At 42.9% G+C, this 14,483-nt stretch overlaps 1 protein-coding gene across 2 annotated transcripts; it reads left to right on the top strand.

The window, feature by feature from the left end:
• Positions 1-5,846: 5,846 nt before the first annotated feature.
• RFC2 (replication factor C subunit 2) lies at positions 5,847-13,371 on the top strand. Of its 2 annotated transcripts, XM_062507055.1 has the most exons (11): positions 5,847-5,986; positions 7,044-7,113; positions 7,943-7,984; positions 8,380-8,486; positions 9,585-9,686; positions 10,433-10,533; positions 11,192-11,349; positions 11,724-11,789; positions 12,231-12,311; positions 12,621-12,734; positions 13,145-13,371. In XM_062507055.1, the coding sequence occupies exons 1-11, from the start codon at positions 5,868-5,870 to the stop codon at positions 13,253-13,255; spliced, it is 1,071 nt and encodes a 356-aa protein (XP_062363039.1). In that variant the 5' UTR covers positions 5,847-5,867; the 3' UTR covers positions 13,256-13,371. The 2 variants fall into 2 exon arrangements, with proteins under 2 accessions (XP_062363039.1, XP_062363040.1); XM_062507056.1 differs by lacking the exon at positions 9,585-9,686.
• Positions 13,372-14,483: the final 1,112 nt, after the last annotated feature.

The following is a 14,483-nucleotide window of genomic DNA, read 5'->3' as shown; positions in this document are numbered from 1 at the left end:
TCATTTCAATCCCAAACTGATATGCAGCCCCTAAAACAAAGCTAGGAATACACGTCCTGGTTTTGATTCCTCATCTAGGCAAAACCACACCAAACATTTGGGGTAAAAAAAAAATCACCTGTGCACAGAGAGATCTAAAGATAATAATTTTTTTTGTTGTTAGATTTTGCTCACATTTTCTATCATGAGCACTTTAAATCAAACCAGACTTGACCCTTACCTTAAACTTTTGCTAAATTCATCCTTTATGCTTTAGGAACTTGATGGCTTGGTGTACAGCAGATCTTCCTTCTGATACTTCTAAATCCATGCTCTGCACACTTGAATGAATCCAGAGTTCCACAGCCTGTTAAATCCTGAACTGTTGATAAACAACAACACTATTGCATTTCCATCTGCGACATGTACAGAATGAATGCAGATGAATGTAATGATTTATTCTGTTGCACTCAGCCAAACAAGGTCTCTGATCAAGTTTTGCCCAGCATTTAAGAGACTAGATACAGCTGAAATGGGCTGCATAATGTCATGCAGTACCAGTTAGGGGCAGTCACTGGAGAATGTTTCCAGACTGCTAATGCAAGGAAGGAGCACAGGAAAGTACAAATGCTGGATGCACTCTTGCAGTAATGTGCTGTACCATGGCTAGTGTCTGATCAAAAGTTAAACAATACTGTAACACTGAAAAGTACAATTCACTTTATAACAAATTTGTTGCAAATTTATTTTGAAGTTTCTGATAAACAGAGATCAAGCCAGTCCACATTCCCATTTTCTGGGAATTAGAGACCAAGCATTACACCTGAAAACACAGAGAGTGACACACTGGCAAAAGAATAGATGAACCCAGATTGTCTACCTCCATTTCAAACTCTTGGATTGTAGAATAGATGAACCCAGATTGTCTACCTCCATTTCAAACTCTTGGATTGTACCATTCATCAGAGCCCCCAAATCACTCCTCTAGTTCTGCACCAGCTTGGTGAGTCTTCAGGCAGAAAGCTCACAGAGCCATCAGGTTCCTTCTTCTTCCTTAAGATCCCTCCCCTTACACAAGAGCCCCAGCAAGTACTTGCTCTGCAGGATGCTCTTTGCAACATCTACGTTTGGCTCTAAGTCATGCAGTCACTTTCTCAGCTTCCTGAGTGAAAAGGTGAAGGCTGTGTCCTCCCTGGAGGCAAACAGAACCCTGCTACAGTCACTCATGGTGACATAAGATCCTGACACAGAGGAGAAAAGGTGATGCCCCAGCTGCAGACAGACAAGTGCTCCCAGGGAGGCTGCAACAAGAAGAAAAGCATGAGAAGCACAAGAGATCATTCCCCTCTTCTACACTTTCAGCTTAATCAATGGCTACATTTTGGCATCTAGGAAAAATGTTCGTATAGAGAATTTACATGGCTTTGCAGACAAAAGAGGAGTTCTAGGAGAAAGTTAAATCTCTTGGCTGTCATGGGTGATCTGTGTGGCTTTAACCCAGATGTCCATACTCCCTCTACTGACTAAAGCTGTAACCACGTGGCTGGACTTGGGCTGGACACTTGTTGCTCTCTATTATGCGCTTGAAGAAAAATAAAGGAAATTTCAGTCATATTTTCAGTCTTAAGCATCCAAAGGGCAGGAGAGTAGGACTGGCTAGTCACTGCTGCTTCATCCTTGTCTTGTAACCTAGTGTAAAAGCTCTGGACAAATGCCTCAACACAAGCAGAAAATCATAATAAAGCTTCTCTGGCTTAAAACAACACTTAAAACACATTCTTTTAAATATTTTCCAATGCTTATAGAAAAGAATTGTAAATATGTGCAACTTTAGAGCCTCCCAGTAGCAATAAGCTGAACTTGATCTTTCCAGCTGCTCTGTCACCATGACCTGTGCCTTACCTCACTTCCAGCATTATGAATTTCCTAACTGCAGATGTTGGTGGCACACTGCTTAAAATTTTGTGTGGCAGCATTAAAAAAAATAAATTAAAAGCACTTAACGAAAATGTAAAAAGCAATGAGATGCTGCAAATGAAGGTGCTCGGGTAACAGTAAGCAGGTGTCACATTGTATTTACCCTGAATGTACTGGTGAGCTGCTGTTACCCTGCAACTCTTGGAGATGCAGCAGAGTAAGGATGAGGCAGTGAATGAGGAATAGGGAAATGGCTGTGGGCTGGTGAAGAGAAAATGTGGGACCTCAACCATTACACTTAGCAGGAAATTTTAAAGGGTACCCATATAATCAGCACAACTGTACCCGCAGGGTCACTGCATGGATAAACACATGAAGAATGGGCAGAGCTTTTGATGCTACAAGAACAAGGACAAGTTAATACCTGCATGTACTGACAGCATCATCCCATTTTGCTCTAGAGCTCAAGCACAGCAGCTCTGCAGGAATCAGGGCCCCTGTCAGTCTTGGGTGCAGACATGTCAGGCCCAGGAAACCTCCTAACACGGTGATGCCCTATTTCATGAAGCACCAGCCCAGCCTCCCTTCTAACAGCCCCACCATTACTTTCACTCCCTCTATTTGTTCTAGCTCTGCTCTCTGCTTTCAGCCTCAGTGACCACAAGATAAAAAGGCAGCATGAGACTTCATCCCACCCTCTCCAGCCTAGCTGTGTGAGAGAGCACAGAGAGGGAGCAGCCTGCAAGAGGACTGCAGACTCCACACGTCCCTGGCAGCGAGGTGGTCTGTGCTCTGTTCCCTACCTGTGGCTGTAAAACAGCAGCAGGCTGCAGCTGGAGCAGAAGCTTCAGCTGCAGCAGTGGGGCCAGCAACCAACAGCCCAAGGAACTCTGCACTTCTCTTAATGCTGCAATTTAAGGTCTCAGCCCCTGGAAGCCCAGGCCTTCTAGACCTGCAGGATAACATGCATGAGTGTTAGCCCTAACAGTAACAGTAAGCTGAACTCACAGATTTAACCCAAAAACAATGCAACCTTGAATAATAAATGGTTCTCCTCTCTCAAACCATCGCAAGAAATTTTTTCTTACTGAACACACAGATCTATACTTTTTGCTAACAACTGCCTGAAGTTAGTTTCCTGTCATGCTTTATTTTTCTTTCTTTCTGGGTTTTACACCTCACATCACCCTCACACTTGCTTTTCACCGTCTTCAACTACTGCCTCACTTTTAGTGTCTTCACTAATTTCAATTTGTTGTTCAAACTCCAAACAAGCCACTCTCACTTTCACCAACCACAACACGCAAAGCAGCAATCTTTTGCCACCACTTCTGCATTTACCCAATTCTCTGACAAAACGTGTTGTGCTGGGCTTTAGTTTCCCCATGGGAACTAGAGCTTGAGCCCTTGACTAGAGCTGGTCTGAGAAGAGCTTCCATATGATTTTTTGAAGATCTGTGCCTTACACCTCAAGAATCTGCAGCTGGGACTCCCTTGCTGACCACAAGGTCATGATTTATTTCTTTGATGGGGATCTCCACTGCTAGTAATAGATGCTGTTTGAATACACTGAAGAGGATCACTCCCATTCCTGAATAAACCATTAGCAAAAAGCCTTTCTCTGTACTCTATACTGATTACAAGTACTTAGTAAGCTTTTCTATACACCCTTCTGAGGGAGAAAGGTCTGAAAGAATAATCTTAAATTCAGGAGTATTCTCCTTTCAGGATTTTAGGCATTCCTGATGACACATCAAAAGTTCTGCTATTTCAGCACTGAATTTGGAATTCATTTAACTCTGGATGTATCCTGTGACCTCAACTGTTGGACTAGAGTAAGAACAGTTTGGATTTTGGGACATGATGGGTTTTAAAACTTTCAGCTCACATTTGCCTGTCCACCTGCCACATATCCCTCTCAATATTGTTGTGCCTTCAATAAATACTTGTTTGTGTTTGCTAAACCACTGAGAAGCTCCTGCCTATGCTGAGGCTGCACCTCTTAAGAAGGTCATGCTCAAAACCACATTTATTTCAACTGGTAACAGAAACTTATCAAAATCTGTCATCAGGCTCTCTGCAACAATTCTTATCATTAGCCTTTCTTATTGTCCTTTGAGTGCTTATCAGCAACAATTCTACACGTAGAGTGGTAGAATTAATGCTAGCCAGGAAAATGATATATTATCTAGAAGCTGGTACTTCCTAAGAGCAGAACTACTGTTTAATTTGGCAAGAAATCAAAGCACATCCAGGGTGCTGCACTGAAGGCTGTTATGACCAACAGTATTTCACTGTCTCATGTTGGGTTCTGATGAGCACTGCAGAAAATTAAATCTAAAGACATGAGTAACAGAATGAGGTTGAGTATTACAGTGTTACAGTATTAGTGAGTATTGAGCATTACTGAGTATTATATTGTTGAGGAACAAACAGTCTGAATACAAAAAAAAAAAAACCCAATTCTCATCCTCATATGCCATATAATTGTGGTGTTAATTAATTAACTTCTTTACTTCCAACAGAGGTGGTTAATCCAATGTTGATGTTAACTCAGCCAGGCACATGAAAGGTGCAGAGCACTAGAGCACTTCCAATTTTATCCTCACGTAACAGTTATCTTACAACCACTAGGAATCACTACAGCTATTAATAAAAAACAATGTGCCAAACAAAATTAAAGCACTTACCATAAAAACTCAGGTATGAAACTGCACTTGGCAAAACAGAAACTTCACCCTCAAGAGTTTTAGAGTCTTAGGAGAAACTCATTAAACTCCTCACTCCATCAGGCCATAGGCAGAATCAGTTTTACAGGCTAAAGGCAAATGTTCATATGTCAACCCCAAAATACCAATAACAGGCACTGACAGTAACACTGGGAATACAGATGTTGTGATGAGTAAGAAGTTATCCTTCAGAGGAGTGTCACTGCTCACACTGAGCTGCAAATATGGTCAGTTCTGAGTTCCTGCCTCACACAAATCTTAAATTAGAAACACTTCCCAAGGAGTCAGGGAATCAGACTGAAGGACAGATGCTCTGCACACTGAGATAACACCAATGTCATTAATTATGTGGAGCATAAACAGAGCTGAAAGATTTACCAAGGCCCCAGTAACTACTGAGGTTGAAAATGAGTACTGATTTCCAGATTCCAATGCTATAGATACAACAACCCAGCTCTCTGTCAGGGGCTGGTAGCATGTAACATTTCATCAAAATTATCAATTAAGAAAAAAGAAAAAATATTGACTTAGGTGATGAGCCACCTTTACTTAATCTGGAAAAGAACATTTCGAATCATAGAATCACAGAACGGTTTTGGTTGGTTCCACCCTCTGCCATGGGGACACTTTCCAGGGCACAAAATTGCTCCATGCCCATCCAGCCTGCCCTTGAACACTTCCAGGAACAGGGCAGCCAGAGTTTCCCTGGGAAACCTGTACACATTACGTGTTCAATAAAAAGAGCCGGAATCATCCCCCCGACTATAACGTAATTTCTTACATCTTCCAATGCATCTTCTATTGTTTTCATTTTACGGGGGAAGGGGGGGCGGGGAGGGGAACGAGGTAGATAGAAGAAACAACGTTCTAGACCGCTGAAATGCAAACATATTATTGTTATATTAACACGCAGTAGGGTAGGGAACCCAGCGACTGTAAACAACTGAGTACAAGCCCAGCCAGCCGAGTTGCGAGAAGCCTCCCCTCACCAACAGCCCATCCACGGCACGGCACGGCACAGCACGGCACGGCACGGCACGGCACGGGACGGCGCCACCACCGCGGGCATGGGCTACCGCCTCCCCGCCCCACCGAGCAGCGACAGAACCCGGTAGCGGCTGCGGAGCGCACAACCCCGGCTTCCTCCACAGCCCGCCCCGGAGGCGTGCCGGCAACGCGGCCCTGCCTCCCCTCACGGCGGCGGTGGCGGGGAGACGGGCCGGGAGCGCCAGCTGTGCCGCCATGGAGGTGGATGTGGCGGAGGACGAGAAGGCCGGGCCGTCGGCAGGCGAGAAGCGGGGACCCGTCGACCCCGCGGGGGCCGCGCCCGGCGGTGGCAGCGGCCACTACGAGCTGCCCTGGTGAGCAGGGGCAGCGGGAGAGGGAGCGCGGCCGCCCTGAGCCGCCATGACCGCCCACCAGAGCGAGAGGGGGCGGTAGGAGGGGGGGGCGGGGCGCGCGGTGATTGGTGCGGAGCGGTGAGGGGGGCGGGACTGTGTGCGGCAGAGCCAATGAGGTGAGGGCGCGGCGCTGTTGGCGGGAAGGCGGGGTGGTGGCGGTGGCTGAGGGGAGCATGGCGGCCGCAGCCGGCCGCGGTCAGACCTCCGTGTTCAAGGCTGGCCCCGGGTGCCCGCCGCGGTGCAGGAGCTCAGTCTGGCTCGGAATCGGGGACTCTGCCTGCGCTCTGTGACCTGCCTCGTCTGTTGCTGGGAAGGCAGCAATCGCAGAATGGTTTGGGTTGCAAGGGATCTGAAAGCCATCTCGTTGCAGCCTCCTGCCATGGGCAGGGACACCTTCCGCTATCCCAGGTTGCTCCAAGCCCCATCCAACCTGGCCTTGAACACTTCCAGAAATCAATAACGAAGGAAATCCCGTTGTTTTCCTTAGTAACGCAGAGAAAGTCAGCCCTGTGCTAGGTTGACCATGGGAACGTAGGGTGGCTTTTCCACTCAGGCTGAGGCACCGAATTCCTGTATGATTTGAGCATTTTCCCCCTCCCTTTGTTTTTTTTTTTTTTTTAATACCAGTGGAAGTAAAACCTTTCAGGGTGGTACAGCTCTGGCACAGATTGCCTGGAGAAGCTGTGGCTGCACCATCCTTGGAAGCGTTCAAGGTCAGACAGGGACCTGGAGCAGCCTGGTCCAGTGGAAGGTGTCCCTGCCCATGGCAGGAGGCTGCAGTGAGATGGCCTTTGGGGTTCTTTCCAAGCCAAACCATTCCGGGATTCTCTGAGTCAGTGATTAGTGTTGTGGAATTCTGTGCTTAGCAGTGATGGAGACCCTGCAGCGCTTGCACTGAAGACATGTCCAGCCATCATTGTGCTGTGCTCTCTTAACGTATTCCTCCTTGTCCATCACTCTGAAGCACTATTAAAGCATTACTAGATGTGGTGAAGTGTGTGGAGTTTTACTTTTACAGGGTGGAAAAATACAGACCCATGAAACTGTCCGAAATAGTTGGAAATGAAGATACTGTGAGCAGGTTGGAGGTGTGTAGCTGTCCCTGTATCTTTTTTACAGGTTATCTCAAAAAGCCATATTTCTGCATAGATCCCCAGGCTAGTTAAAACACTATTATATTTTTACATTGGTAGTTGAGTATGTGGAAGAAAGCTTCCTGATTTACTTTAAAAATTACAAGTTTTACATGATACTTGAGTGGTGTGTAAGGAAATATGCCTTCTTCAATTGGGTTGTTTTAAGTTGACCATTACTTACAGTTTAGAGAATTTGTAGCAGTTATAATAATGCTGTTTCAATTAATAAATATAATTTGTATAACAACAGGAAGAAATATAATGGTATTTTTTTGTTTTTTGGTTTTTTTTGAAAATAAATGTTTACTGTATCAATTATTTCCTGAAAGTGTCCAAAGAAATGTTGGATGAGGCTTGGGGCAACCTGGTCTAGTGGAAGGTTCCCCTGTCCATGGCAGGGGGTTGGAATGAGATGGGCTTTAAGGTCCCTTCCTTTGCTATATTCCAGGATTCTATAATTCTATGACAAATTAATCTGAACACAGTATTTGTTAACAAAAAGATTATACTAGCAAGTATATAATGAAAACAGATGGAAAGGCAAGAGTACTAAAGACATGTGGCATTAAGTGCTTTTAAATATTTGTATGTTATTCTAGGGGCTGATTTCTAACAGTTAAATTTAAAAAAAAAAAACAAATATAGGAAAGCAGTAAAATTCAAAAAATGAAAATAGGAGAGGAAAAAAGAAGCTTGTTTCTGATGCTTAAAATAGAACAGAATTGAAACTATTTGTTCATGTTATTTTCTTGCATAATTTCTCTTTATCATTCTTTCTTAGGTCTTTGCAAAAGAGGGGAATGTACCAAATATTATAATTGCTGTGAGTATTGCTGTGTTGTCTTGTATTTTAGTGTTGGTCCTGGATTTGAAATCTAGTGAGGATGGCCCCCCAGTACAGATCAGCTTCGTGCCTGAGTGTACTGGTGAGGGAGATGTTGGTTGTTTGGTGTTGGAGCAATGTTCTTGGCAAAATACACAGGGAAACAAGTTTAAATCTACCTCAGGTGCCTGCTGAAACACATCCTGTGCTTCTCCCTGCAGCATATTTCCTCTTTTAGTAGCAGGATCCTGAGCTCAGGCACAGCTTTTAGGCTCATGTTTCCTCCAAAGTTCCTCTGTTGCAGCCTTTTTTCATGACTGAGGAGATTTGTAGAGAGCACAGCTTAGAAAATTTCATTAAACTTACCAGCAGTTGTTTCACTGTCACATTTTTAGGGCCCTCCAGGAACAGGTAAAACCACCAGTATCCTGTGTTTGGCTCGTGCTCTGCTTGGTCCTGCATTAAAGGATGCTGTTCTGGAGCTGAATGCCTCCAATGACAGGTGAGAATGAATGAACCTTACCAAACCTTTAATGAAAAAGCAGGTTTCCATTAAACCCAGGTCACTTTGATAGGCTTAATGCTATAGTAAGGTCTCTTAAGACTTTGAGTGCAGTCTTTCCAAGTAAAAGTTAGGCAATCTCTGGTGTTCATCCGTCAACACAGATATTATTTCTTGATGTTTTATAAACTTTATAGATACTTTCATATGTGAAAATATAAACAGGTAGAGGGCAGAATCCATAAAGGTACTTTTTTCCCAAATTTATTTGAGAGTTAAAGCTTCCCACTGTATTCATGAGGATCCTAAGAATGGAAAGTGAGCAGGTTGTTTATGCTCAAACTCTTCAGTGCTTAGAGTGAGAAAAATCAGGGCTATAATGGCAGTTGAGGATTAAAATGTAGGATCAGGGTGTTAGATGTGTAGAGGACACTGACTGTACTCCAAAGATCAGGCACTAAGGGCTGATTGTATTTCCCAAGTTCTGTTCAGACCCATCCTGAACTATTCTGACATTTCTTGGTGGGTTATCTGAGCACACTACACTTTACCTACTCTGTTAGTTAGAGAAAAACTACAGAATCACAACTTTCTTTTTCCAAACAGGACAAAAAAGTAAAATCCTTTCTTAATAAAAGTAGGTCTTTGAATGGACTCTCCCTAGGAAAGTGTCTGTGTTGTGTTGATATGTTCAGTCTATCCAGCTCCTACCTGAGCCACAGCTGGGGCTGTGGATGGAGCTATGGGAAGAACTGGCAAAGCAATCTTAAATGTTTCTGCCTTTGTTTATTTATTACCTTTTACTTGTGCCAAACATGACTCATTTTGTGGTGATACTGCAAATAAGGTTACTGTCTTAGTGTATATTTATATTGCTACTGTTAAATTATTTTCTTCAAGATCCCCAAAACCATGGATTGTTGGTGTTTGAACCCAAATCATTTGGACAGTCTGGCTTAAAGCATAATTCCACAGCAGTTGTGCTGAAACAGCTGAAGGGACAGGAACAAACCAGGAGCACTTCAGCTGCTGTGGCTGTTGAAAAAAATCTATTCTGTATTTTCACCCAACTTGTCATTAATCGATTTATTGTTCCAGAGGCATTGATGTTGTAAGAAACAAAATCAAAATGTTTGCCCAGCAAAAGGTCACTCTTCCAAAAGGTCGGCATAAAATAATCATCCTTGATGAAGCAGACAGGTATGTTGTTTTTTTTTTAGCCTCAGCTACTGTGTGAAATGTGCTGCATCTCTCCTGTCTGTAGAGCTACAGTCTTGGACAGTGTTGAGTGTTTCTGTCAAACTGCTCAAAATAATTTCCTAGGAAATTAATATGGATTGAACAGTGATCTTATGGGAGTACTCACAGCCAGAAGAGATCATTGTTTCAAACGAGATGCTGAATATTGATGTGGAATGCTCTGGATATGAAACAGAGCAGTTTACTGGAAAGATGCCCCATCCCTGGAACTGTTCAAGGCCAGGCTGGACGGGGCTTGGGAGAAACCTGATCTAGTGGAAGTTGTCACTGTCCATGGCAGGGGGTTGGAACTGGATGAGCTTTAAGGTCCTTTCCAACCCAAACCATTTTGTGATTCTGTGATTCCTTCTCTTTGGAAAGAGTTTGGCTCATGTAGAGAATTTCACTGGATGAAAACGGGACATTGTCCTCCTCCATATTCTTAGCAGTGTTCTTCAGAGCATTAATGATTTAATTTTGCATGCTATGGATGTCATTTTGCATGTTATGGAGGTCTCAGTGACTACCTGCGTTGCAGGGTGGTTTCTACACATAAGTAGAAAAAGCTGCTTAGTTTATCAAACCAGAATATTACAGAGCACAGCTTAATATCAGTAAACTCTGAAGCTTGTATGAAAATAGTTCTTAGGCTGCACCTAGAAGTGAGTGAAGGGCAAAATCTGTCCTGACTCCTTGTCTCCCCTCAGCATGACAGATGGAGCACAGCAAGCACTGAGAAGAACAATGGAAATTTATTCCAAAACAACACGCTTCGCACTGGCGTGCAATGCCTCTGACAAAATCATAGGTAAGTGCTGCTGCTTCCTGGATGTACATGTCATATGTTCTCCATACTGTTGGCTAACTTCCAATTCAGCTTCCAGAAATACCTTGATCCAACTTGTTGCAAGAGAGCATGGTACTTCTGAAAAATCAAGCCACTTATACTTCAGCTGATAAAAGTTTATTTGTGTAGTCAGGGAACTGTCTGAGCAACTGTTTCTGATGGACAGTGCCTTATATGACTGCAGAAGCAGATTTCTTATGCTTTGGCCTTAACCTGCATCCAACTCTGTTTAGGATGTTTTATGTATTGTTTACTGGGTACCGAGCCCTTTCTGTCCTTTCTGAATTATAACCTTAAGTTTGCCTGTAAGTGAACACATTGTAGACCTTTAGACTTCTCGTGATAAACATCTATATTCAGAAATCCAGAAGAACAGAGGAAGCTTAGCTTTGTATATATTTCCACATATCTGGGAAAACTCCAGTAGCATGTTCGGGTTCAAGGGAGGGACTATAACAACTGTATGTGCTTAAGCAGAGGTTGTGTTCTGCTTACATGTCCTTTTTCTTTAAAAGACATAAGAATTGTTGGAAGCTGAAATGAAGACACATGCTTGGTTGTGGGTGGGGGGGGGGTTAAGAAAAAGAGAGAGAAGCTAATTACACATCTCTGTCCCTAGAACCTATTCAGTCTCGGTGTGCAGTGCTGCGTTACACCAAGCTGACAGATGCACAAATACTTGCCAGGCTACTGAAAATTGTTGAGAAAGAGGATGTAGCATATACAGATGATGGACTAGAGGCCATTATCTTCACAGCCCAAGGTGATATGAGACAGGTAAAAGGAGAAAGACAATAAAACAAAGGCTTCTATTTAAAGCAAAAAACTTTTGAATTGCAGCTCTCAAGGATTTCTCTCTGGAGAGGTAAAACAAAGGAGGATGTGACTTGTGGCCCAAGAGTAACTAAACCCTTTGGCTTTGTGAGGGTTTAAAATACTCCTTAAAAGTGAGTTGGTGGGAAGTGGATACCAAATATGTGGGAGGAAATAAAGTCAGCATAAATTTGTGTTTTTTCTATTCTGTTGTTTAATGGCAAACTGCTTATTTGGCATCATTTCCTGAAGTGCATTTCCTCCTGATGGGGGGGGGGGGGGTAGTGAGAAGTAGAGCACTTCAGAAAATGAATAAAGTCTTATTTTTTCTTTCACAGGCATTAAACAACTTACAGTCCACATACTCTGGATTTGGCTTTATAAACAGTGAAAATGTCTTTAAGGTCAGTAACAGCTGAAAACAGTTTTGCCAGAAGCTTAGCCCTGTGGCTGTGTAAGATTCCATTGGACACATAAGCCTTTTTGCTAGTTTGTAGACAGCCCTGTGTTTGTAGCAGTTACAGCATGAGACTTTAAGTAGCCTGTGTGCCTTTTGAGAAGACTTCCCTAATGGCACATCTGAGAATTTTGCAGCTCTCTCAAAGCACACAAATCCAAGAACTGCTGGGAAGTTTCAGTGATGACTTTGGAATCTGTTATTTGGGTGTAGTAATTTCATGCTGTTGAGTCTGCCATGACAGACTATCTGAAAAGTCAGATTACTTAAAATTTAGTCTGTATCATGAAATATTTCTGCTTCTACTCCATAGAAGCTTGGTGACAATACCAGAAATTTAATGCAAAGTCTTCTGATATTTTAAGTGTAATATTTCTCTTGGATACAGGTATGTGACGAACCTCATCCTCTGCTTGTGAAGGAAATGATACAACACTGTGTAAATGCAAATATTGATGAAGCATACAAGGTTGGTTTTCATGTCTTGTGTCAGTGTAGTCAGAAAAAAAAAATTGTTTGCTTTGAGGAATTCACAATGCGTGTTGTTTTTTAAGGTAAGGGCAATACCGTGTAGATGAGTTGATAAACTAAATTCCTTTTGGGCAGGACATTGTTCAGATAAATAAGTTGACAAGCAAAAAAGGGAATTGTAGTGAAATTAATTGCTGGATGCTTGAGGTTAAATCAGCTGATAAACAGCACATGTAGTAGCTGTTCCAAAAGTGAATATTCTTGACTGACCTGACAAATAAATGGGGGATTATTTTTGCCTGCGCAGATTCTTGCCCACCTGTGGCGCCTTGGATACTCTCCAGAAGATGTCATTGGCAATATCTTCCGTGTGTGTAAGACCTTTCAAATGCCAGAATATCTAAAACTGGAATTTATCAAGGTTAGTACTAACTCGGCTCCTCATGGGACCTTTTGGGCCTTTTTAAGAAGAGGATTGGTGGCAGTCTTGGGTTTCTGTTTAAAATGTGTTGTATATTAGCACAAAGAAAGTGCTTCTTGACTTGTTACTGCTTTCTTTCCCACTGCATCATCAGTTTGTCAGTGAGAAGTCACTTGAAGTTTAGCATCTGAACACACACAGAAGTGCCAGAAGTCACTTTAGCGATCACCTAAAATTAATAGCAGATGTAATGCTGAATTTATTAGTTATATCAAAGCCTCGAATAACTCCTTGAAAATGTTTTTCAAGTGCATATTTGATTCTAGTCCAATAGATAGTAAAATATTAAATTGACAAACAGTAAGTTTGGGGAGTAAACAGAATGACAGTTGCAATGTGTCTGTCACCAGGAAATTGGGTACACTCACATGAAGATTGCAGAAGGTGTGAACTCCCTTTTACAAATGGCTGGGCTGCTGGCCCGCCTGTGCCAGAAGACTGCAGCCCCTGCAGCCAGTTAGGCACCTCCTCGAGCCTGCTGGGAGGAAACCAGGTTTTGTTGCAAAGATTCTTCATATGTTTTCAGTGTTTAAATGTTTTTTTATTTAGATCAATAAAGCTCTAAAATTTACTTTAACCCATGAAATTGTATGTGTTTTATAACCAGGATAGGACTGTGATAGTCCAGAGCAATTAAGGTCTGTCCAGTGCACTCAGCAAAACTGCTTATGTCCGTGGTATTGAGACCTAAGCAAGAGAAACAAAATTGGAATCCTGTTGTTAGGGATTCCACTTCAAGCCTGGTCATGAGTGATCTTACCAAGACCAAGAAGGATTTTTTTTTTTTGCACAAAATACAGCATTTACTGAAGTTATAATTGAGACGTATTGAACAAGTGCCACTTCGTCCTGTGGATAGGGAAGGTACTTTGACCAAACATACAGGAGAAATATTACATGTTTCTTAATGGTGTCATTATATATTGCAGATTTTCCTTTTCTAATCTTCAAAAACCTTTACTAAATTCTAAGATGCTCTGCATTTGTGTTCCCTTTCCTGTCCCTGCTTGTCTAGGTTAGGTAATGTCATAGTTTCAGCCTGCCAAAAAGCTACAGACTCATGTTTGCCTGTCCAGTTTTGGAAACACCTTGCCAGTGTAGATGGGCAATTAAGTGTGAAACACAGAAAGTAAATATAAATTGAATTTGACCACCTGATATGAGAGTTTTGTCTGCAAGCAGATACATCTTAATATAATTAACAAAATCACAAGATTGGAAAAGACCTTTAAGATCATCAATTGCAACCCATGCCCTAACACCTCTACTAAACCATGGCACTGAGTGCCACTTCCAGTCTTTTTTAAACACAGCCAGGGATGGTGACTCCACCACCTCCCCAGGCAGAAATTTCAGTACTTTATCACACTTTCTGTAAAAAACTTTCCTAACATCCAGCCTACGTTTCCCCTGGTGCAGGTTAAGGCTGTGTCCTCTCATTCTGTCAGGGGTTGCCTGGAAGAAGAGACCGACCCCCACCTGATCACATCCACCTTTCAGGGAGCTGTAGAGAGGGATAAGGTCTCCCTGACCCTTCCTTTTTCCAGGCTGAACAAGCCCAGCTCCCTCAGTTGTTCCTCACAGGGTTGTGTTCCAAGCCCCTCACCAGCCTCGTTGCCTCCCCTGGGTGCGTTCGAGCGTCTCAACGTCCTTCCTAAACTGAGGGGCCAGGACTGGGCACAGCACTCA

This window comes from Cinclus cinclus, chromosome 22 (genome assembly GCF_963662255.1).
Source record: "Cinclus cinclus chromosome 22, bCinCin1.1, whole genome shotgun sequence".
Classification (NCBI taxonomy): Eukaryota; Metazoa; Chordata; class Aves; order Passeriformes; family Cinclidae; genus Cinclus; species Cinclus cinclus.
The sequence above is the reverse complement of the archived record's forward strand: the minus strand, read 5'-3'. Positions and strand labels throughout refer to the sequence as shown.